We start from the raw sequence: 24,371 nt of genomic DNA, 5'->3' as shown, positions 1-24,371 counted from the left end.
TCTTGTTGTGTTTTGAGGAACACCAGGAGGTGGTTTTGGTGGTGAGAATGGGTGTTGGAAGGTAGAAACCTTGGGGTTTCAGTAGGATCACCCCACATCTCCCAGGCGTGGCTGAGGGGTCCGGGCGGGCTTTGTCCTCTCACAGGGAGTTTTCTCTGGGCAGGAATTCTGTGTGAGTGGTAGAGCTGGGGCCATGCTGTGCTCTTCACTCTGATCACCTGATTAAATCCCTGAGATGAGGTTGTGCAGCACAGGCATGAGAGCTGCCTCATCACCTGGAAGTTCCTTTCACCGTACGGATTCCCAGCTTAAGAGACTGGTGAAAGTCCATCAATGCTCCAGGCTTGTGGTAATTCGGCAGAATTAAGTCCTGGCTCTAACAGATGTCATCCATGTCATTCCCAGCAGTCTCCTGAAAGGCCAGCATGACATTTCTCTTGTATTTGGTGGCATTTGTGAGGGAGGTTTTACCTCGTCTCTGGTCCATCCTCGGCATTCGGGGCTGCTGAGGGTGCTTTGCTTTGAATCCAGTTCTGGCAAGGGCCGTGTGGAGACTGAAGCAGGGATGTGTCTGGGCAGAGCTGGGGCTGCAGGGGGATCCCTGTGCTCCTGGAGGGAGGGAGGCTGTGCTTCCATGGCCTTTGGAGTGTCCCTTAGCCCTGCTCTGCTCCTGGAGATGGACTCAGGCAGTGAGGCAAGGACAGCATTACCCAGGAGGCAGCCAGGCTCCTCAAAGGCACACATCAGCTTCACAGATGGGTGAGGCTTTGAGACAGGAATCCATGGAAACTGCTGACCCTCCTGACAGCCAGACACTCTCATTCCCACCAAAACATAAGCAGGGCACTCCAGGTATGGAATATCTCCCCTGACCTCCCTCCTGGCTTCCAAGCGTGTCCCCCTCGCCGTGTCACTCTGAGACTGGCACTGCAGGGTGTGGAATGTGTTCATGGTCAGAATACTGGCTTAGAGCAGCAGGGAGAAATGGGAAAAGAGAGTTTGCAGCAGGTCAGGATGAGCTGGGACGAATCTGATGGGATTGCATGCAAAGGAACCGTCCACAGTCAGGGAAGGAGGCAGGGAAAGGAGAGATTCAGGCTTTTCCAAATCGAGAGAGTGCAGCTGGAAGAGGGGGAAGGATACAATGCAGGAGGTAAAACTAAGAATAGAGGAGTGTGTTATAAAGGGAAATCTGGGGCTGGAGGTCAGAACAAATTAGAACATGCAGAAAATGTACTCCACTAGGCCATGGATTTGTATTTCTGGAAAATAACTGAAGTGTCTTCACGTGGGGCAGTTCTCACGGGATTGGAGAAAATACCAGAACAGGTTCTCAAAGGGCCAGTCTTCCTTTGGCTTGTGAGCAGAACAGAGGATTCAAGTCTGTTTTTTGGAGCCCAGAGCCCCCAAATTCTGAGGAGCACAGCTTTTCCTGCAGGCACCTCTGGGCAGCACAGCTTAACGGAGGGGCAGCACCAGCAGGATGTGCCCAAAATAGAGTTTATTCTGATGATAATTGCCGAGAGGAGCAGCAAACCTCCCCAGGCCAGATGGATTCAGGAGTAGAAGGGCTCTGCAAATGGGCCATGGGTAAGGCTGGAGCAGGGGAAGGCAGGGTTTTATTGGTATTACCTGGAGTGGATCCAAGCCTTTAACAGATGGGAGGATTTGCCAGTCTGACTGTGCTGGAAAGCTGGGCAGTGGAGCCATCCCTGGCTGCAGTGTCCCATGGCCACCAATGCTTTGGGAACCTGGAGGGGCTGCTGGATTGAAAGGTCAGGGTGTGATCTGCTGATGATTTGGTGCAGGCTGTGCTTAGAGGTGCCAGGAGCTGCACGTAAGTCTTGGGTTTGGCTCTGGTCCTAAAGAAGGAGAAGCGAGTGAGATCCTGCGAGTCAATGTTTTGATTGCTGCTCTCGAGAGGACTGATAGAGGTGGGGTTGGCTGCAGGAGCAGGATTCAGGATTCATCTTGGCAGTCCAGTAGCTTACCCCAAGCCTTCCTGGTGTGCATGGTGTAGCCAGAACGGCTCTGGATTTATGGATGACCTTAGAAAGCACAGGCAGTGCTGGGTGAGCTGGGGTGCTGCAGAGGCGAGGCCATGGAGCCTTATCTGTGTCCAGCAGCTTCAGGGGCTGCTTGTCAAAAAGGCTCCTGTATTCATTACCAAGAGCACTGGGTTCTTCTAGTATAAACCAGGCCTTAATTCTTACATCATTCTATTGCATCCTGTGCTGCTTATTCAGAAACTCTCCCCACCTCATGTTGGTGCATAAATACAGAAGGGACTTTCCCCCCATTTTCTTTCCCTGCAGCAGCTCCAGCCATTTTAAATCTCTGAGCTGGAACTCCAGGGATCTTGCTCATCCTGATGGACCTAAAAGTGGAGTAAACCGGGGAGATTCTCTGAGTTTGGACATGAGCCCAAGACCTTTAAAATCATGAACCAGATTCTTGGCTAGGTAAGACTTCAGAGCTTTCTAATGTGTTAGGAAGTCACAAGATTTCTGCAGCTATCAGGTTTTAATTTTTTTTGTCCTGCACTTTCATGCATTGACATAAATACCAATAATTTAAACCACTCCACTTCCAGGAGAATAATTTTGGAATAAAAGTAAATATGTAACCAGTTTTTGGAGACAAACATAAAGGTTTAGTCTCTTTGGAGTCTGTATTAATGAGTATGGCCAGGCATTTGTAAGGTGCTTTCTACACACACTCACTGCCCATCCACCCCAAGAAAAGGCTGGTTTTTACTCCCTGATGTATTTCTAAGCTAAGAATATAAAAATTGTATCGGCTGCTGCATGTTGCAGACACCCACAGTGTGAGCAAGACATTGATTTTCAGCCCCACACATCAGAAATGACCTGTCCAGGTGCTGGGGATCCTGGGGGATCCTGGGGGATCTCAGTGTAGAGGTGATCCCCTGTGCAGGCAGGGAGTGTTGAGCTGTGTGCAGCTCCAGAGCCCCAAATTAGTGAATTTGGACGCCTGGGCTCTCAGGTGGTTCCTTTGGGCAGGGACATCGCACGTCCAGACGGAGCTGGCTGCTCCCAGATTCCCACGGAGATGCTCACATCCACTCTGACTCACATCCATGGCATTTTATTGTTGGGTTGAAGACTGTCTAAAAATTCCCTGGCATTTCTCCAGAGAGAGTGCCAGCAGCCCTTAAACTCAACTCATTTCCTTTACATCCAACCACGGAGCTCATCAATAGCAATCTCAGGCTCCAGCAGGGAACTCGGAGGTGGCTGGGATTTGCCACCCTCCGTAGCCTGGTGGTAAATAGGTCATTACCAACACAAGAGCAGTAATAAAGCACAGAGTGGGAATTTGGGGAGGGAGAGGTGATGGTGTTTGTGGTCCTTTCCCTTTGGTAGCAGGTATTTTTGCTGGTGCCAGCAGAATGATTGAGGGAATATTTGCTTCAGTGTGGAATCGATGAACAGCATCTTATGGTGGGTTTGTGTCTGGGGATTGACAAATGCTCAGGTACTTTTGCACCTCTGTGGTTGCTTTTATTAACTAATGGGAGCCTAAAGGACAAGGTGAAGCCCAGGAGATCCCTGCAGACTGGAGCTCTTACCAGTTCATTGGAGCCTTTTCCCGGCAAGTTGCTCTCTGCGCCCTTTTTTCCCAGCAGGAACGTCACATATGATAGAGGGACTCAAAGGGGCCACTTTTACCTTTAAAGTCTAGGTTTAATTTTTTTTCTGTTAAAAAAAATGTGTTTCGACAGTTTGTCACATCGGCTCAGCCTGCCACGTCGTGGGCAGTGAAGTGTTAGGAAGAAAAAGCAAAAAGTATTTTGATGAAGGATCAAGTCAACTCACTGATGTTTTTTGAACATCTCCTGTGTTGACCTTGGTCCACACAGACACCCGCCCGCTCCTGCAGCTCTGCTGGCTCCGGGGGAGCTTCTGGAGGTGCTGAGGGAATTGCCAGGCAGGATTTGGGGGGATGGCAGCAAAAGTTCTTGCGGGAGGTCTGTGCTTTGCAGCAGAGGCATTTGCCAGCTTCTCCCGAAGCCTCCATCCTGTGTTTATTTTGGAGCTGAGGAGGAGGGAAGGAAGGAGGGAGGCATCATCATCCTCTTGGTAGCTATGGAGAGAGGGGAGGGCAAAGTCTGTGGAGCACAAGAGCCCCCAGATCTCCACGCTCAGCTTCCAGAAAAGCCTAGCCCAGTCTCTCCTGTTGGGCTTGTTTTTATCACCAGACAAACATTTAATTATTTTACCTTCATGCTGCTGCTGAATCAACTGAGAGAACTACAAAAGATAATGCACTTCTATTTTTACATCTTATACTAATGAAGCTCAGGCTGGAATTTTCCCCTGCACAATTGGCTGGAACAGGGGAGGAAAAATTCCGAGGGAGAGGAGGAGGGAGCGAGACGCTCAGCATTTAGCAGCGAGCATGGCTGTGGCTGGAGCAGACGTGCAGCACTCCAGTGAAGCAGAGCTTGGGAAGTGAGGAGAGCAGCATTTTATCCCTGTCCAGGGATCATAGAGGATGTTTCTCCCTGTGTGGGATGGATGGAGCACTGACACTCCAGGACTGTGCTGCCAGCTCTGCTTTCTTGGCAGGGCCAAGCACCAGGGCTGGGCTGCCCCCCCAGCCCCCAGCGTGGGCTCACTTGCTCCCTGGAAAACATCCCCTGGGACTTGGCAGGAGCCGAGTGCTCCATCAAAAGTTCATTAATATGTTGAGTTGGAGCCACATGGCTGCGTGCAGCCTGCTGGGAACACCCTGCTGAGCACAGGGACAGGGTGGACTGGGCTGGATCAGAGAGAGAAGAGATGTGTAGGACTCTCACATGAGTGGGGAGGCAGGTGCTTAGGGCTGGCCTGTGGTGACACGTTAATCTGAGGTGGCACGATGGCAGTGACCGATGGCCCCTGAGCTGGATGGGTGGCTCTGGAGAGCTCGGCTTAGCCAGGGCTGGTGTTTGCAGCTCAGCGTCAAGATGAAAATCCAGCTGAAAGTCTCTGTATCTGATCAGAATTTCAGTCCCAGGCAGCAGAGATTTGGCCTCGCTGCTGGAGATTGGGAGTCAGCCTGGCAGGATTTGGATTGCAGCTCTGATGGGATCAGCAGTCGGATCTGGGGCTGCGTGTGGAGCAGCCCCTGCGAGCTGGTTCCTTCCGAGGTGAGAAACTGCTCCTGAACCGCTCAAAGGCTCCTGAAAAAGTCAAATTAAAGCATTTGACATTTTCTTCCATAATAAAGGAGAGGGAGTAATCAAGGCGCAGAGCCGTGCATGGGTTTGTTAATTTGCTGAACCACAGTGCTGTCAGTCAGTGGGAAATGAGACATTGGGCTTTATTTGGGAAACACGAGGGGGGAAAGTAAAGTAGAAATCCCAAAGAAGCAGCATTTTTTTAGGTTTTTCAGCAGCTGATTTGAGTTGAACCAAAGGACCTGAAGGCCACAGGTCCTGAGCATCCTTGCTTGCATTTTGGGGGTGGTCACGTTCAATATCTGCACCCTAGAGAAAGCAGCTGCAATATTTCAGTAGCTGACTGTGTGTGTCATTGGTCAGACCTTCTTTGAAGGGGACAGAGAGGATGTGAATCCAGTGAGGAAAACCAGCAGTGTGCTTGAAGAGTCACCCTCCAATCCCAGAAAGGTCCTGGTAGGAATTTGTCCTCTGAAACAGGGCCCAAATGCGGAATGGTGCTTTATAGTGCCCATAAAAAGAGCTGTTAACGAAATTAATCTGGGAGGGAAGGGCAGCACTGAAAGAAAGATGAAATTTTACAGCCCAAACATTGAGTAGATGAGAAGTGTAAATCCACTGGTAGTGCCTGGAAAGCCACTGTTCGACCCCGAGGAATGTCACAGCTGCAGTCCAGCTGGACAGGTGCCACCAGCACCATCACTGCCATCATTCCCGTCCCTGTTGGAAGGTATTTGTCAAGGGGTGGAGCTGCCTTGAGCCCAGGGACTGCCTGTGGCATCCATCAGCAAATTGGTGTGGCACAGCCTCGGGCAGGCCTTCAGGCTGCTGGGGAAGAACAGCGTGGCTGTGAGGGCAGGGGCAGGGAGAAGAAGATAAATCACTCTAGTCCGTTCAGACCACGCTTATGGGAAATTGGGATCTGTGTGGGGAGATTCAGGGAAACTGTGCAGCCCAGGGAAGAGGGCACTGTGATCCCATGGGGTGCCGAAGTTCATCGTCTGATGCTCTGCAGCCCATGGAAGGTGATTTCAGATTTTCAGGACAAGTTTTATCTCAAAAATGCACAAAGAGCTTAGGACATTAGAATTTAGAGCACTGTTGCCCAGAGAAGCTGTGGCTGCCCCATCCCTGGGAGTGTCCAAGGCCAGGTTGGAGCAACCTGTGCCAGTGGAAGTGTCCCTGCCCATGGCCTGAGCAAGATGAGCTTCAAGGTCCCTTCCATCCCAAACCATTCCATGATTCTGTGATTAGGAAAGCTGAAAAAAGTATATGGCACCAGGTTAATATGGGAATCAACTCTTGTGCAAAGCCTGGGAGCTGGGAAGGATGGCTGGATTTGTGATAGAAGCTGATGGCTGAGACTTCCCTGGCTCACAGGAACAGTTTGTGCCTCTGGCCTTTTAAAAATTGAACCTTGAAAATCTGGAAGAAATAGACTTTTTATTTGGTTAGTGTTTTGGACCTATAAAAGTGAAAGTCATAATACCCTGTAAAACATTTGAGGCAATTTGGGAATATAGCATTCCTTATTAAACTCCATGGGTTTTAGAGACTTCTTAGGTTTTCACAGCAGCACAGGCTGTGACCTCTATAATGTTCAACAGGATCGTTGAAAAATTGAGACCAATTTAACAAGAATAGCTGCTGCCTTGGTGCTCCAGCTCTTCCATTTCTTTCCTGGCTGGAGTTAAGTTCATAATGGTTTAGCAAACCTTTTTAGTTGCTAAAAAAGATGATTGTGGTCTGGGCATAGGGGACTACTTGGTGACAGATATTTTAGCAGAACCATTTGTCCATGGCTGGAATAACAAAGTGAAATGTCACAGCTACAATATTTTGAAGGTCAGAAATCATAACTCTTTGCATATTTTCAAGGTTATTTTTGGCCAGTGTAACAAATACACTGTTATAGGGGAGTTTCAGGGAATACAAACCGCTGTGGATAAAGAGGAGATCTGGCAGTTGTTTACAGCTGATGTTTCCTGATGTCTGGGGGCTGGCAGAGTGTTTGTACCAGACCTAGTAAGAAGTTCCAAAATCCAGCAGCAGGGATGTTTTTCTGTAGCTGGACTTTTATCTGTGTCTGAAAATCTAAAGCACCTCTTGGTTTAAGCTGAGAGATGATCACAGCACATCAGAATTCTGTGGCACTGGGATGTTCCCTCCTCTGGAATGCCAGGCTTGTCTTTTATCTTGTTTTCTCTTCATTTCTACATGAACTTTGCCCAGTTTGCTGCACTGGGCAGAGGATGTTGGTGCTGTGCTCTCTGCAGGTGGGATGCTCTGCTTCCTTCAGTCTTCCCTGGAATTCTGCTCCCAAAACCCTGTGTGTTTACAGGCTGAGCAGCATGCCTGGTATGTCCCTGTCCGTGGCACTTCAGAAGAGAAAGTAGAATAAATACTCCTGTATTTCCTGAACACACAGTATTCCCTGAGGTGGCATAAGGATGTGGTTTCTCCTGCAGGAAGCTCACGGGAGCTCTCAGAGGCTACAGGACACTGTGCCACAGGAGCTTTTTGGCCTTTAACCTTTCTCTAATGAATGAATAATTCTTTGCTGTTTCATGTAGATGGGAGTTTTTTAGGGATCCCGTAGCACCTCCCTCTTTTCAGTATTGCCGGATGAGGAGTCTGAGCTGAGAATTCATTGCTCCAACACTTTCTTCCTCCAAACCCTCCACCCCTGAGGCTGGTGCCTTGCAAAGGCAGAGAGTGAGCAGCCTTCACCCTCTGGTAGTGGCTACTCAGGGCTGGTGTGTGTTCAGAACAAAGACATTCAATATGAATATGTGAGAAGGGAGAGTGATTTCACTCAGGCCTGGCTGTGGCTATCCCAAAGCTGGTACTGCTCTTCCCAGGAATGCCACAGGGCTGCCTGCAGAAGGACATGGGTAGGAAATGCAGTGGGAAATGAAAAGGAAATGCAGGAACTGCTCACCTTATCTCTCAGTTGAGATACCATCCTCTCCTGACCTCCATGATCCTGGGTGTCAAGCTTTGGAAGATGGCATCAAAGGAGTGGCTTGGGCTGAAGCCTGTTAGGGCAGAAATGCTTTCCTGGGAGAGAGGATCTGCCAGGCTGGGAAGGGATGGATGCTGGTGCTGCTGCAAACCCCAGTGTCTTCCTTATCAATTGCTTACCTCATCTGCACAGGCTGTGGGAATTATCCTCGTGCTCTGGAGTCGGTGTGACAATCCCAGCTTGTCCCAGGGAGCTGTGCTTTGGTTTGGAAGCAGGGATTAAATGATGTTTATTAAAACTCGACCAGCCAAGGGAAAACCAGGTTGGTTGGGGGAGAGGGGACTGAACTTGGTGAGTGGCTCTGAGGTGAGTTCTCTTCCACAGTGTGGAATGCTGAGCACTGTGACATCCTGTGGTGATGGCAAATGGGAAAGGTCAATCTGAGATTGCAGGGATCCCCGGCCAGGCTGCTGTTCCTCCATGGTGGAGGATGGATGTCAGGGTTAGGTTAACCCTAAACCTAACCCTGTGACATCCTGTGGTGATGGAAAATAGGAAAGGTCAATCTGAGATTGCAGGGATCCCTGGCCAAGCTGCTGTTCCTCCATCGTGGAGGATGTGCCCTCTCAGCCTGGCCTGGTGCCCACCACAACCCCAACAGTTCTGACTGCTTTACCATCCACCTCAACATCTCCTTGTCCTTCCTTCTCCCAGCTCGTTTTGAGCTGGGTTTGCTCTGGGTTTGAGCATGTTTTCCTCTGGGTTTATTAATTTGTTAATCACCCTGTGAGGCTGCTCTGTTCGCCTCGCCAGGCTCGTGGCCGATGTCTGTGGCTGTGGCAGGGAGGGGTGATGTCCTTTCTGTGCCAGCAGCACTGCTCTGAGATGGTAGATCTCTATGGCACAGAGGTTTTGGAGGTGTGTGCACCCTTCTTTGGGCCCTCAGTGCATTCTGTGCCGAACTCTCACACAGTGCATGGATGCTGAGTGAGGAATTGCTGTCGTGGGACCTTCATCCCACTCGTGGTCCTTCAGAGCCGAGGCACACGCACACAAAATCTTCTATCAGAGTTTGCAAATTCATGCAGACAGGAGATGAAAAGCTCAGAGCAAATCTCTGTTAGTAATTTTCCAGAGGCACCACCGAAAGAAAGAGAATTTCACGCAGGACACTAAAAAAAACACTCCAAAAAGCCAAAACAAAGGCAAGTCCCTCCAGGTTTCAGTTCCAGAATTACTCCGATGTATCCGCTGCCCACGGTTTTCTCTGCAGAATATCCCTTGGGTCCCTCTGAGCCTGGAATTCTTTCCAGCACTGAGGATGGGGAGTGGAGATGCAGCAAGGAAAGCTCCTTTTCATCCAGAGCTCTGCCGCAGGAGGCTGAGCATCCCCCGGCTCCGGGCACGGCTCCGGTGCCTTCCCACAGGCACCATCCCAGCTGCCAGCTGATCTGCAAAGGTTGGCATCTGTGAGGTCTCGAGTATAAAAATAACAGAGAGAAATCTCCCTTCCACAAGGCACAAATGAAAAGAGGATGGTTGAGATAACAGTGATTTAAAAACTCCTGGTAGTGCCTGGGGCGCTGCAGGGAGGGAATTGCAGGGAGGGACTTGCAGGGCCATGCCAGCTTTGCCCATGGACACCAGGTGTCTTCCTTGTTGTCCAGCTGGGGGAACCCAGTTTTCAGTTTCATTTTTCTTTAGGTTTCCTTCAGTTTCTCTATTTTTCTTTAGAATTCTTAGGCTCATTCTGTGCTTGTGTACTGGGTTTGCAGTGGGAAAAAAGCAAGTTTAGGAGGGTATGGGGGAAGGTTGTGTTGAACCTAATTTCTGTTAAAAATCCAAGGTGCTGGAGAAAAGGAGTTTCTGTGCTGGTTGAAACAAGGAATTTGGGATGAGATGCTGTAAAGAGCTCAGAAGCTGAAAATGCGAAGTTGGTAGCAGCTCAGGTATCTGTGACCTGCTGAGCTGTGTACCTGCAGCACCTTTTATGAGAAATTCGGGGGATTTGGGGGTTGAAAGTGTAGATAAGTAATGCTTTGCAACCCTGAGGGAGGCCAGAGACAGCCACGATGGCTGGGACGTTCTGTGTGAGCCTGGAAGATCTGAGGGATGGATGGATGGATGGATGGAGGGATGGATGGATGATGGATGGATGATGGATGATGGATGATGGATGGATGGATGATGGATGGATGGATGGATGGATGGATGATGGATGGATGGATGATGGATGATGGATGATGGATGGATGGGTAGATGATGGATGGATGGATGATGGATGGATGGATGGAGGGATTGATGGATGGATGATGGATGGATGGATGGATGGATGATGGATGATGGATGGAGGGATGGAGGAATGGATGATGGATGGATGATGGATGATGGATGCATGGATGGATGGATGGAAGGATGGATGGATGGAAGGATGGATGATGGATGGATGGATGGATGGATGATGGATGGATGGATGGATGATGGATGGATGGATGGAGGGATGGAGGGACGGATGGATGGAGGGATGGATGGAGGAATGGATGATGGATGGAAGGATGGATGGATGATGGATGGATGGATGGATGGATGATGGATGCATGGATGGATGGATGGAAGGATGGATGGATGATGGATGGATGGATGATGGATGGATGGATGGAAGGATGGATGATGGATGGATGGATGGATGATGGATGGATGGATGGATGATGGATGGATGGATGATGGATGGATGATGGATGGATGGATGGATGATGGATGGATGGATGGAAGGATGGATGATGGATGGATGGATGGATGGATGATGGATGGATGGATGGATGATGGATGGATGGATGGATGGATGATGGATGGATGATGGATGGATGGATGAAGGGATGGAGGGACGGATGGATGGAGGGATGGATGGAGGAATGGATGTGGATGGAAGGATGGATGGATGAATGGATGGATGGATGGATGGATGGATGGATGATGGATGGAGGGATGGAGGATGTGATGGATGGATGGGATGATGGATGATGGATGCATGGATGGATGGATGGAAGGATGGATGGATGGATGGAAGGATGGATGATGGATGGATGGATGGATGATGGATGGATGGATGATGGATGGATGGATGGATGGAGGGATGGAGGGACGGATGGATGGAGGGATGGATGGAGGAATGGATGATGGATGGAAGGATGGATGGATGGAAGGATGGATGGATGATGGATGGATGGATGATGGATGGATGGATGGAAGGATGGATGATGGATGGATGGATGGATGGATGATGGATGGATGGATGGATGATGGATGGATGGATGGATGATGGATGGATGGATGATGGATGGATGGATGATGGATGGATGATGGATGGATGGATGGAGGGATGGAGGGACGGATGGATGGAGGGATGGATGGAGGAATGGATGATGGATGGAAGGATGGATGGATGATGGATGGATGGATGGATGGATGATGGATGGAGGAATGGATGATGGATGGAAGGATGGATGGATGATGGATGGATGATGGATGGATGGATGGATGATGGATGGATGGATGATGGATGGATGGATGATGGATGGAGGAATGGATGATGGATGGATGGATGGATGGTGGATGGATGGATGGAGGGATGGATGATGGATGGATGATGGATGATGGATGATGGATGGATGGATGATGGATGGATGGATGGATGGATGGAGGGATGGATGGAGGGATGGATGGAGGGATGGATGATGGATGATGGATGGATGGTGGATGGATGATGGATGATGGATGGATGGATGATGGATGGATGGATGGATGGGTGATGGATGGATGATGGACGGTGGATGGATGGATGATGGATGATGGATGGATGGATGATGGATGGATGGATGACTCTGTGAGTGTTTTCACCCAGGTGGAGGAAGCGTTGCACACACCTTGATGGCCTTGGGAATGAGGAGGTGGTGGAGGCAGCCACTGCGGATCCTGCACAGTGACATTTCCCGAGCAGCCTCGCACTGCAAACTCCCGGCTCTGTCCGAAGCAAGTTCCTGCACGCTGGCATCGTTTGCATGCATCAGGATAAATCTGCCTTGCCCAGGAAAGCTCTGGCAACGAGAGCACTGCAGCTCCCAGTGCAAGGCGATGCTCAGATGAAAGCTGCTGGAGAGAAGATGTGGGAAGAGCAGTGAGCAGAGAGGGGAGATAAGGAGGGAGCCTGAGCTGGCGGCAGCCGCAGCGCTGCAGCCCTGGCTCAGGGGGCTCACAGCTGTGCCTGCCCAGCACGGGGGGCTTGGAGGTGGGGAATGACTGGCAGAGCATCCAATCTGGCCAAATAAAGGGGATTAACTCCTGGAGGGAACGATCGGGGGGGGGTGTCATCTCTTCTCCAGGAGGTTTGCAGTGGAGGTTGACAGATGCACTCAGCTCTGAGAGGCACCGAAGCAGCAGTAATGGTTGAGGCAGAGCTGAGGAGCTGCAGGGAAGGGTTTGGGGCATGTGGCTGGTTTTGCTGTGCTGCTTTTCGGTGCTCCCTCCCCGGGCATGTCCCTTGTCTCCTCGGGCTGCTTAGTTTTGGTGGCATTCAGTGTTTCCAGGTTACACACCGGAGCAAGAATCACTCGTGGAGATTGGCAGGCCTAGAGCTTCCCACATTTCCGTGTGTTCCAGAGCTGCAGGAGCCTGGCAGCAGAAACCCTCCTCAGCTGTTCAGGGGCTTACAGGAGGGAAGAGATTGCTCTTTGGAGGCAGATCCTCAGATCTGTGCTGAGGACCCAGAGCAGCTGTGCTGTGTCAGGTCAATCCCAACGCCTGGTGAGCTGCTGGTGATGGCCCCTCCAGCTCCTCACATCGTGTTCCTCTGCTTTAACCTCTGCCTGCCCATCCCCAGCCCTTCCTTTGGGCAGGTCCTGGCCTCAGTCACAGCAGTTCCATGTGGGCTAACAGCTCTGTGGCTGACACATAGCACCGGCTCCGGGGGCGGCAGAGGAGTGTCCAGATCAGGGCTTTGTTGGCCCTGGGTTAATCCAGGGCTGGCCTGGAGAGGCAGAACCACACCTCCACACCCACTGAGCAGTTTGTAGGAGTTTTTTGGTAACTCTCTGTATCAAAGACATAGAAAGTCCATAAACCCCCCTTTGTATGAGGAATTATGGCCTGAAGCAGCTGGAATCAGAAATGGCATTATTGTGTCTGTGTGTGGGCTGTAGCTGCACCTCTGCATGCGCAGGGTTGGTAGTGCATGGCTGTGGCCCCTGGGGCTGTGTGCATGATTATTTATTCCTGGTTTCTTTTGGCTTGGATACCCCTGAAATGCCTGGGAATTATCCAAGTATAGTCATATCTTGTTGCAAATTTGGATGACCTGTCTACTTTCTTCATTGCCCTTAATTCTTGATCTCCCTTGTTATTCTTCCCTTTAGCAGGAGTCCTGCAGGAGTAGGTAACCCAGTCCTACCCTGGCACAAGAAGATCCAATCCTGATCTCCTTCACTCTCCCAAAACCCCAAAATTAAATCTACTGGATTTAGCATATTGACATTGATTTCCCAGCTCTGCTGGTGCTTTCTGGATTCCCATCTGCTGGAAACGGGACTGAGAACGATTAATTCAGGAAACAGCAACTTGGGCTTGATGGGGATGTACTGACCTTAAGCCTTCATTAATATAATTAGTGCCCTTGGTCTGAGGAGGGCTCTCTGCGCTTGGACTGTGAGACATGAAAGCTCTGAGCCCCTCTGACCCGAGGCAGAGCAGCGGGCACTGCGGTGTGGGAGATGCTCTGCGCTGTCAAAAAGTTGTTTTTCCAGAAGCTGAGTCTCTCCTGTTTCAAGTTTCCCATTCAGTTGGGCTTTGGAGACCAGCCTTGGTTTAGCATTTCAGTTCCTCACTGTTTATGTCTTTTTTGGGCCCTTGAATTATGTAAGAGGGAAGCGAGTCACTGCAGAAACAGCAGCCTGTGAAGGAAAGTTTCTGCAGCTTTTAGCACAAGCCACAAATGTTTCTCCCCAGAGTTTGGAGGGTATTTTGAGGAGGGATTTGAGTGTGATGGAGATGCCAGAGAAGGTTTGAAAGGATAGAAAATGTTTTTGTCTTTCCTTAGGTGCAAAAATGACTATTTATTCAAGATGAGAAAAACTCCTGCGGGTGGATTGCTAGAAAATGATGTGAAGGGCTGGAGAAACTTGGCAGTGGGGATGTTTTTCAGCTTGATTTCTTTAATGGTTTGGTGACATTAAGTTTTCTTAATGTGGATACTCCTGGAGAAGCTGAGCTTGCCCACATAGCTTGCTCTGGTGAACTTGAAGGTCCCTTTCTTTTACTTAAAATCCAGAGGCGTGTGGGTTGGTTCTCATTACACAGATGTGCTGAGCTGTGGCAGTGGCTGGTGCTGAGGTGTGAGAGAGGAGAATCTGCTGAGTGGGAAGCAGTCCTGGAGGAGCAGGAGGTGTTTGGAGGTGGGATTATGTGGGAAGCCACCACACCTTCTGCAGAGATGTGTTCAGGGCTGGTTCCCTGTTCCCTCTTCAGGCTTTTGACACAAGCCATGTGCATCACTCTGCAGAGAAAGAAGGAGAAAAGGGTTAAAAAAGTCTTGTCTGACTCCTCCTTCTCTAGTGAAGCATTCGTAGGTGCAGGGGGAAGGTGGGTGCCCTCAGCAGGGTGGGCTCTGCCTGGGGTCTCTGCTATTTCACAGGATGGAAAAGCCGAAATCCTTTCTCTTCCAGCAAGTGGAGGAGAGAGGAATCTGCCCTGACCTGCTGGTGAGCACCTGGCCTTGCATCCTCAGGAGCTGGCTCAGCAAAGCACAGGCAAATCCCTGCTTTATTGCAGGTTCTGTTGGCTGGAGGAAGCTGGGACCTTGTTCTGCTTCTGAAATACTTCCTTGTTCCAGTGCTGAGGTTCGGGTCTGATTTAAGCTGATAGTGCACGTGGACTGTTCAGAGAGGTGGCTGAAGCCTGGAATTTTCCTGTGGAGGAGGATGTGGAGCATTCCCAGGGTTCCAGATCAGCAGACAGCAGGTCTGAGGTCCCTGGCAGCACAGGGCAGCGGGGAGCAGCGTGTGGCTCCCAGGGAGAGCAGTGCCTGCTCTGTTCTGTGCCCAGCACAAATCCTGGGCTCCAGCAGGGGGATCAAAGGCTGATGGGGAGCTGATGGTGTGACATGGCCAGAAAAAAGCAAGGTGTGATCCAAGGATGGATTAGAAAATGAATTTCCAGGAGAGATTAATGCCCTGTACCAGACAGTGGTGCAGCCTCGCTCGGGCTGGAGCAGACTGATGGCCAGCATTCCATGGAATGTGCTTGAGCTGGAACAGGGACAAGGACAGGGGAATGAAGGATGTGTCTGTGAAGGTGAGCTCAGAGAGCCTTGGCTGGCCTGGCAGGGTGGGGATGGAGCAGGAGCTGCTCTGTGAATGCTCTGAGGCCAGAGCTGCTGAGCAGAACTGCTTCAGGGGAAAGAACCAGCAGGTGTGGGATGATCCCAGCAAAATCCAGGCTCTTGGGAGGAGTATCTGATCATCAGGCAGGAGTGTGCTGATGGAGAAACCTTCCTTAGGGTGTCACAGGGCTGCAAATCTGGAAGGACAGAGGCTTGGGAGCAGAGATCCCTCCAGGCAGGGGGTGTTTGGGACCCCTCTGGAGCAGCCTGGTCACTGCCATGGCTCACCCTGCTGCTGTCAGCAGTTTGTGCCACAGGCTCTAAGCTGGCCAAGGTTTATTGATAATTATTGATAATTATTGGCAGTGAGTGCCTGGGGCTGGGCACATGCCTGAACTTTTTTCATGCTCTCTCAGCTCAACTTGTTTTGCTTCACTTTGATTCCTGCCAGGGTCCTAAATTGTATTTGTTAAAACATCAGGAAAATGGGAGCCTGTGCTCAGCCTCATCCTCACAGTAACTGGTAATGTCACAGAGTCCCAGAAGATTGGGTCGGAAGGGACCTTAAAGCCCATCCATTCCCGCCTCTGCCATGGGCAGGGACACCTCCCACTGTCCCAGGCTGCTCCCAGCCCCAATGTCCAGCCTGGCCTTGGGCACTGCCAGGGATCCAGGGGCAGCCTCACATCCTCTCAGGGAGGAATTCCTTCCCAATATCCCATTTAAATCTACTTTCCTTCAGCTTAAAGCCATTCCCTGTACCCTATCACCACAGATCCTTGCAATATCCAGGTTTTTAGAAGTTTTTCCAGCTTACACTGAGTAGAGAGACGTCAAAGCCTCCATCAGAGGCCCAATCTGGCTCCAGCACGTCCCCAGCTCTGGCACCTGTTGTTGCGCCTGGTGCGGGGCTCTTGCCCACGTTCCTTTCCAACATGGTGAGTTCTGTGGTGTTAACGAGTGTTGCTGGGTTCCCATGGCAACCCTCGCGCTAATTAACGCACAGTAGCCAGGGGAAAAAAAAAAATCTGTCCTTCCTGATGAATTAATTTGACAGGATTGTTACGGGGAGAAGAGTTGGGAATAGCCACTCCGAAGGTGTGCGCGGCACTGGGAACACAGAGCTCGGGGTGACACAAACCCCTGTTCCTCTGAGCTTGCAGCTTTCAAACTGAAGCCTTGCTCACCATTTGCAAAGGGTTTGTGTTTCAGAAGGAGTAAAATTATCCTGACAAATGTCTAAGAGCATAACTCAAGTGGTTACGCTTTTACGTTCCTGATTTGGGGGGTTTTTTTGGTGTTTAAAAGATTAAATAAAGCCCAAGTCAATTTTAGAAGTTAAATGCTTGAAAGAATCAGAAAATTCACATTTAAAGACTACATTATTTTATGTCCAGAAAAAACCTCCAGTTGCTGAGGGCTCCTCCCAAATCCCAGCCCCCTCTGCTGGCTCTCGCTCCAGTTCCCCCGGTAGCTGTTAGAGATGGGCCCAGATGGAAACCATGGATCCAGCCTGGTGGTTTGGAATGCAGGGGAAATTGCCCCTTCCCAGCGTGGTCCTGGTGGTGGAGTGGTGGCCTTGGAAGCGAATCAGGAGTGGGAAAAGCAGCCCCTCCGTGCTGGCGATGAGTCACGGAGCGGGTTCCCATCAGCGGTGACAATTAAACTCCTTCAGCACCGAGTGCACAAAGCACTGGGTTAAGTCGCAGTGTCCTGGCGAAATTCTTCCTTGGATAATTGTCCTCAGACTAGCTGGATGCTCCCCTCCTGCAGGTTTAATTAGCTGGAGCTGTGGCTCACTGGCCCCTGTGTGGTGATGGCCACGACCTAATGAAGTTTGGTGGAGACTTGTGATCCCACGAGTGCCTCGGTGCTGTTGTGCCTGCAGCAATTACCTGCATGCAAAAGGAGCCTTAGGGAGATAATGACTGTGCTTTAGGGCTCTTCAGTGAGATTTCCAAACTCTCTGCTGCCTTCAGCACCCAGAGGTCCTGGAGTCTCAGCTGTTGGCACTTGGGGGGATTCAGCCCTTTGCAGGTGGGGAATGAGGGGTTTTCCCTGGGGCTGCTCTAGGACAGAGTGGTTGTTGCACTGGGGCTACTGCAGGAGAATTTGGGATGTCATCAGCAGGAACAGCTTTGGTTTAGGCTGATTGGTGATGGATTTGACTGCTCTGGTGCGTGTCCCTGGCTGGAGAGCAGGGGACTGTGTGGGGGCGGTGCTGCCATCCCGAGCAGCTCTGAGGTGTCCTTTCCCCACGTTTGCAGCAGGGCAAACAGGGTGAGAGACCTCATGGAAGGTTCTCCCCTGAGATTTCGGCCTCTCCCAATCTCTGGGCACTGCATGGTTGTGCCTTTCCTTGTGACAAAGCTGTGCTCCCCCGGGAAGCCTGTCCTTAGGTACCTGTGCCAGGTGACAGCGTGCACAGGTCCCCCTGTGGTACTCACAGGCCCCCCCAGCCCGTGCACAGCTGAGACAGCAGCTTTGGATGGACACAGGAGCTCCTGGAAAATGTGTTCCCAGTGTCCAGAGCTCACAGAAAAGTAGATGCATTTAGTTTCTCTTTCCATGGTTGTCCCTGTGAAACAGGAATGCTGCAACCAGGAAAATCTTCCTTTCCCCTGGATAGCTGCTGCTCCCTGAATTCACCTGTGCCAAAGCCCGATAGCAGCACCTAATTTGGATTTTAATTCCTCCAGCTCAGTTAAAGTGCAAAAAAATATTCCCAGTTCTTCCTCTAACACTGAGTGACCCCATGGGCCTTATCCAGAGCAACAATGCTCTCAGTTGGCACTAGTGATAGTGCAGGCAACTTTATTACGATATTCTGCAGTATTTATATACATTCTTATTTAATTAAGGCTATTTTGGGCGCTAAAGTGCTTTGAAACATTCACAAATCTCCTCTGGATTTACTGGCTGCTGGCTGGAGTTGTTAAAAGTTGTTTGAGGGGCTGCATTTCCAAGGAGTGTAATAAATAACAGAGATGGGATTATTTTTTGCGTTTTTAAGGAGAGAAAGAGGACGTGTCCACATGTTTAGATACCTTTTGGGACAGGGGAATTCCCAGAAGGGTGGAAAAAGTGAGGCTGAACACCCGAACAGCCACAGGTGGTGGCACAAAAGTGTGGAAGAATTGGAGGGAATTGCCTCAAATTTTTGGCAGCCCCTGTGCTCCTTCCAGCAAGGAGGCTGGGGCTGCTGGGGGCAGGGGGGCCCAAAGCTCTCATGGTTTGGAGAGTTCTGGGTCCTGGTGCAGAGAGGGGCTCTCCCCTGGTTCCACTCCCTCCAGCCTTCCTGGGCTGCCTTGGGAAAATTCTTTAATTTATTTTTTTATTTCTCACCTTGTTGATCCTCTGTTTGAAATCCTGTGGTGGTGTTTTCCTCTCAGATGGGTAAAATGGAACCTTTCTCCATTTCAGACTCCCAGCTCTCCCCATTATACATAACTAATACCTCTCTGGAACTATTGAAGCTGTGTTAGCAGGCTCTGAGATGGGAGTTTAGCTGAGCTTTTAGCGGGTTTAATCTTTTCCTGGGTATTAATCCTTCCAGAACCTCTGATAAAATTTGTTGCTTTTTCTCTGAATGCCTCCCACGCTGTCAATATCTGTCTGGAATGAGTTGCTTGGTGCAGAACAAGCCATGGAGGAGGGAATGTTGCAGCCTCCCGTGGATCTTGCTCTCATTTCAGTGCATCCCCCACTCCTCTCTGATTCCCTGCCACCGCTGCTCCTGTGATTCCTTGCCCTGGGAGCATCTCTCCCATTGAATATGGGTCTGGAATGAGTTTGCTTCCTGTTTATCAGCTGTTCCTCAGTTCTCAGATACATTCCCAAGGTTTGCCTGTTTGATATCAGCAGAGAATGTCAGGGAATAACATCACCTCTTCCACGCTGTGGTGGAGATGGAAGGGCACCAAAGACCACAACAAATACTGGCTTTGGTTTTTTGTACTTGTTTTTTCTTGCTTTGTGCTGCATCACAGGATCCTAAACCTGTGTGACAGCAGACTCAGACTGTGATCCAGGTTATCAAAGACTGCAGCTGAACTGGAGGGGGAATTATCCTTTTTTCCATCACGTTAATGTGGAAGTGACACCATGTCCTGTGGGGTACCAGCAGGCTCGGGACAGCCTCTTCCACCTGTGTCAGCTCTGGGAAACACAGGATGTGAGCCTTGAAACCAGCCCAGTGCACCTTGTCCAAACAGAAACCCAAGGAAAAATCTCTCCATGCTTTGGAGATGTCCAGGTTCTCCCTGATTCCAGCTATCACAGATGAAATAGGAAGGAGAAGGGGTTTTTTCCCATCGTGCCTGACCACGGAGGTGCTTGCCCAGTTGCTCATCCCACCCCTCAGCCATTTCTCCAGTGACAGCTTTTTTCCATGCTTCTTCCTTCTGGATGCACGGCCCTGCTGCCCCAGCTGTGCAGTTCCAGGAAGGCAGCTCCTTTCTTGAGCAACGCTGACCAGAAAAATGGTGGTGAAAATTTGTGAGAGGAGGGTAATTTATCGTTTCCATGGCAGTGCTGGAGGAGAGAGAGCACTGAGGAGTGAGGTACGGAATAGCAACAGAAACCTGGGAGACACGGATCACATTCCATCTTCCCTGTTTCTTCTCTTCTGAGTGGGTCATAAAACAAAAGCAAATGAGGCAACTGGAGCTCCCTGTCCATTTTCCTGGGGCTTGTTTAAATGAGGATTTACTTCGACTAAAAGCTCCTTAGAGCCACTTAATTCTTCCAGGTGGAGTAAATATCTAGGCCAGTAGTAAAAATTCCTTACAGATGTCTTCAGGAGGATACTTAGCAAGCACTTTCCTGAAGAGAACGTCTTGGATGCCTTCAAAGAGCAGTATCAGTCCTCAGTGATGGCACATTAGACAGTGGGGCAGGACTTGGCATAGCCTTGGGAAGAGTTGGAAGTTGCTCCAGTGATGGACAGAGAAATGAAACAGGCTGCAGAGCAGTGAGGGTGCATGCTCTGGTTTTCAGCTATTAGTCAAAATAACTGTAGCTGAAGTTTTATTTCAGAGATCTGGGCATATTTCACTATGGATTAATGTAATCTCCTGTGGCACTGTGTTGCAGAATCCCTGTGCGTTCCCTGGGTGGATCCCTTTGCCCTCTTTGTTCCATCCGTGGGGTGGTTGGTGTGACCTGCCCACCACATGGAACATCTGAGGGAAGCTCACACACTCAACTTCTGCTTTTAGCTGAAAAAAAAAAAAATCACCCTGAGAAGAGCTGGAGATTTCCCATTAGGTCAGAATCTCCCACCTTTGTTATTTGGTCTCTCTTCTGGATATTTCTGTCCTAGAAGTACCAATCCTTTAAGGCATCCTTTCCACGTTCTGAGTTGGGAAACCTATGTCTGAAAGGAATAATAATTATACACTGTATATAACTGAGTGTAGACTGCTTGCCAGGCAGATAATGTATGGAATAGCTGAAGCTGAGCCTGAGTGGATCCTTGGATGAGAATTCCTTGGATTCAGCCTTGACAGCTCCATTTGGGCACGTTTCAACCCACACCCAAGCTCTGTGTGCTCTCAAATCTCTCTGTACCTGTGTGTGCCAAGCTCCTGGACTGTCCTTCCTTCTTTACTCCAGTTTTGCTCTGAAAAAGGAAAGCAGCACTGGAGTTGTCCATCAGCCACCAGGGTTGTGTGTTCCTTGCAGGAAGAACCCGAGGTATTCGAGGAACGTGGGCTCCCAGGTGTTCCCATGGACTTTGGTGTCACTCCTCACACAGGGCAAGGCCTCACCCTGTGGCCAAGGCTGGCTGCACTCAGTTGGGTGCAGCAGGACTGCAGGGCAATCCCAGCCTCTCCCAGTCCTGTCCAAGCAGGTAGCAGCAAGAACCTCTTGCAGTTGGGGCAGTCGTGGGGAGGGATCAGATCCACAGTGCTCCAGCCCAGGAATGCATCACCTCCATCCAGGAGCTGCCGCTGCCCCTCCCAGTGCTGCTCCTGGAGGCACCTTTCCACGAGAGGGAAAGCTGAGATGCTTTGGAGATCTGACTGAGAGGGAAGTTGGTGTCCATGAGGCTCCTGGATCATTTCTGCACTGAAGCCAGAGCAGGACTTGTGTTTACCCTGCTCCTTCCTGGCACTCTGTGGTGTGGTGGCATCTGGTCAAAGGTTGGACTTGATGACCTTGGAGTTGTTTTCCAGCCTTAATGATTTGGTAACTCCGTGACTGTGAGTGCTCCTGGGTCGAGGGATATCCAGCTGCTGTGGGTGACCAGTTTGCTGCCAGTGGTTATCCCAAACATGCAGGGAGCAGAGAGCCCAGCCCAGGCAGGAGCTCTGCACAGGGAGGAACGAGCAGAGCCCTGCTGATTTCATGGAAACAGCTGGGACTCACTGCAGGGTTCTGTAGGCCAGGCAGTGGGACAGGCAGGGCAAGGACAGATCTTCCCTACCAGAACAACCAGGGATTAGCTTCACATGGGCTCTGCTGCTGCCAGTTCTTCTGGGGTGAACCACGTCCCAGAGGAGCTGCTTTCCACCCAGAGGCTGCTAGGAATTTTGTACACACTCCATTTGCCTTTCCCCTCAGATTGGAGAGTCGAGCTTTTTTCAGGTTTGGGGCTCTTTTTTAAACTCAGGTGTTTTAAAAGTAACATTTTGGTTCACCTTTGGAGTTGCCATTTGACTTCTCTGTAGCACGTCCTGATTAGTGATTAATTGCGCAGGACATGTTGTGACTCCAGCCCGTGTCCTGGGGTGCTTGTCGCAGCAATGATGCACTGGGTGATTACTCACTCCCCTTAACCTGACAGCTGTATTTCTTCCCTCGACTGCTTCCCGACCTTGGCCAGGTACGTGCCTTGTGTTTTGTTGGAGGACGTTGGGGATGTGCAAATTTTTCTTTCCCTTGCGTGACCTTCATCCTGCCTGGGTAAGAGAAGGGAACTGTTCCATGAACAGATGGAGCGTTATTTCTAGAGGAAGGTGGATAACGCAGGAAATTATTCATTCCAAACCCCTTCAGACAACTCAGATGTTTGCCCTAAGAGAGCGTTGCAAATCCTAGTGCAAATACCTTCTCACACAAACTATCCAGCTCCCTTGAAAATTGTGTGTGAATGTGGAAGTCATCCAGTCCCAGAGCAGAACAGTGCCAGGGGACTTAACTGAGCCATTAAGGAAATCAGGAATAAGCAGGATTTTGAGCAGTAGTTACAGAAGAGATATTTTGTAAGCCGTGTGTAGGCAACTTAGACTAAAAAAGGTTGTCAAGTCATAGCAGGTAAAAAAGAACAGTGTGCAAACCAGTCTGGGGATGGATAATTCACTGCTAAAAGCAGCAAGGTTTGCTGCAAGTGGTGCTTGGCTCTTGTTATTCCTTAATGAATCGAATCTCTTAGCCAGGGAAAACATCACGTTGTCTTGAAAAACAAATCGTATTTGGATGCCTCTTTCTGTGCATTTGTACCCATTTTAACACGAGCACACTAATTATGCTGTGGAGATGATTTTGTTATGGCAGAAATGGAGCTGAGTTTGCAGCTGGAACTGTGGAGCTCTGGAGTGCTGGAATAGGTACGTGGGGAGAGATGCCGCTGAATTCCATTGCCTTTCTCTTTAATATTTGTATCCCTGTAGCTTCACAGAGTGCTTCTGCCCCCTTGGGTGCCTGACTTTGGGGGCTCAGCAGCCTCCAAACTTGCCTGGGTGCCAGAGGAATGGTTTGAGGAATCGTGTCCACGGCCCAGTTTCTCCACAGATGGCAACGGGCACACGAATTCCCAGGCTTCCTGACATGTTTCCCAATGCACAGGGAGCTGCATGAGTCATATTGCTCCAGCTCTGGTCCTTTTGGATGGAAATTATACTTTTAAATACATTCTGTGATTACACGCAGCAGCGGCGATGGGCTCGTTTGGAGGAGCTGGAATTCAAGCCATTAAGTTGAGTGGCTGCCATTATGTCCCGTGTTTGCCAACAGATAATACACAGCCATACTTCATCTGTGACAGCTTTGCCCTCTAGACTTTGAATAGAATTATCTTGGTACAGAACTGGTCTCTCCAGCACCATCCAGGTGATCGTTTCCGTGCGCCAGGCAGCGAATGTGGCCTCGTGACAAGGTGAAGTGGGACAGGGAGGGACAGCACTTGGACGTGTCCTGTGCAGCATGACCTGGAGAGAGGGGAAAGGGACAGTTGTACAACAGATGAGGTGACACTGGTGTGTCCTGGTGGAGCCCCTGCACATCCCAGCCCTCTCTGAGGGCTTTCAGGGCTCCTGCCAGAGCTCTGAGCTCGCAGGGTGTGGGGCCGTGCAGGCAGCTGTGGGGTTGGGAGATGGGAGCAGGAGGCTCGTGGTGTCTCTCTCTGTGCCTGGATTGCTGCTGCTCCCTGAGCAGCCCAGGGGGCTGGGAGGCAACTCCTGGTTCAGAATGTGGTGATGGCTTGGAAAAGCACCTGATGTTACCTTTCCACCCTGTGCAAGTGTCATCCAAGCCGTGGCCCAGCTGAGGGGAAGAGGGTTGTAGCCAGTGGCTGCCTTGAGTTACTCCTGTTGAAGGGGACATTTTGGCTGTGAAATCTGAGAAGCCATCAGACAGTGACTTTCATTCATTCCTAGGCTGAATTGAGCAAAGCAGCTTAGAGGTGGAAGGCTGCCTATCCCCGTGCTGATCTGGCCAATCCCTGCAATAGGCTTACAGGATCCGATGGAATCTGCGGGACAATCCCGTGCCTCTAACGAGCATCCATTCATCACCTTTCTGCCGAGACAGCCTTTCCACCCAGCACTGTCCCTTCAGCTGGTAGGGGGAAAGAGCTGTGGCAATAACAACGTGATGTCAGATCCCACCTGGAGTGTCCCTGTTGGAAC

At 50.4% G+C, this 24,371-nt stretch overlaps 1 protein-coding gene across 13 annotated transcripts in view; it reads left to right on the top strand.

Annotated features, from left to right (window-relative positions):
• ARHGEF9 (Cdc42 guanine nucleotide exchange factor 9) overlaps positions 1 to 24,371 on the top strand; it is a 197,605-nt gene that overhangs the window by 101,216 nt on the left and 72,018 nt on the right. The window contains exon 1 of one of the 13 annotated variants that reach the window (XM_019288092.2): positions 12,070 to 12,179. The exons of the other annotated variants lie outside the window; for them this stretch is intronic. Within the exon in view, the coding sequence (XP_019143637.2) occupies positions 12,078 to 12,179 (102 nt within the window). The 5' untranslated portion in view covers positions 12,070 to 12,077. Of the gene's footprint in view, positions 1 to 12,069; positions 12,180 to 24,371 lie in introns of those variants that run through there. 13 annotated transcript variants of the gene reach the window in all.

The sequence above is a fragment of the Corvus cornix genome, chromosome 4A (assembly GCF_000738735.6).
Source record: "Corvus cornix cornix isolate S_Up_H32 chromosome 4A, ASM73873v5, whole genome shotgun sequence".
NCBI classification, from domain to species: Eukaryota; Metazoa; Chordata; class Aves; order Passeriformes; family Corvidae; genus Corvus; species Corvus cornix.
Note: the sequence above shows the minus strand (reverse complement) of the source record. Positions and strands in the feature narration are given on the sequence as shown.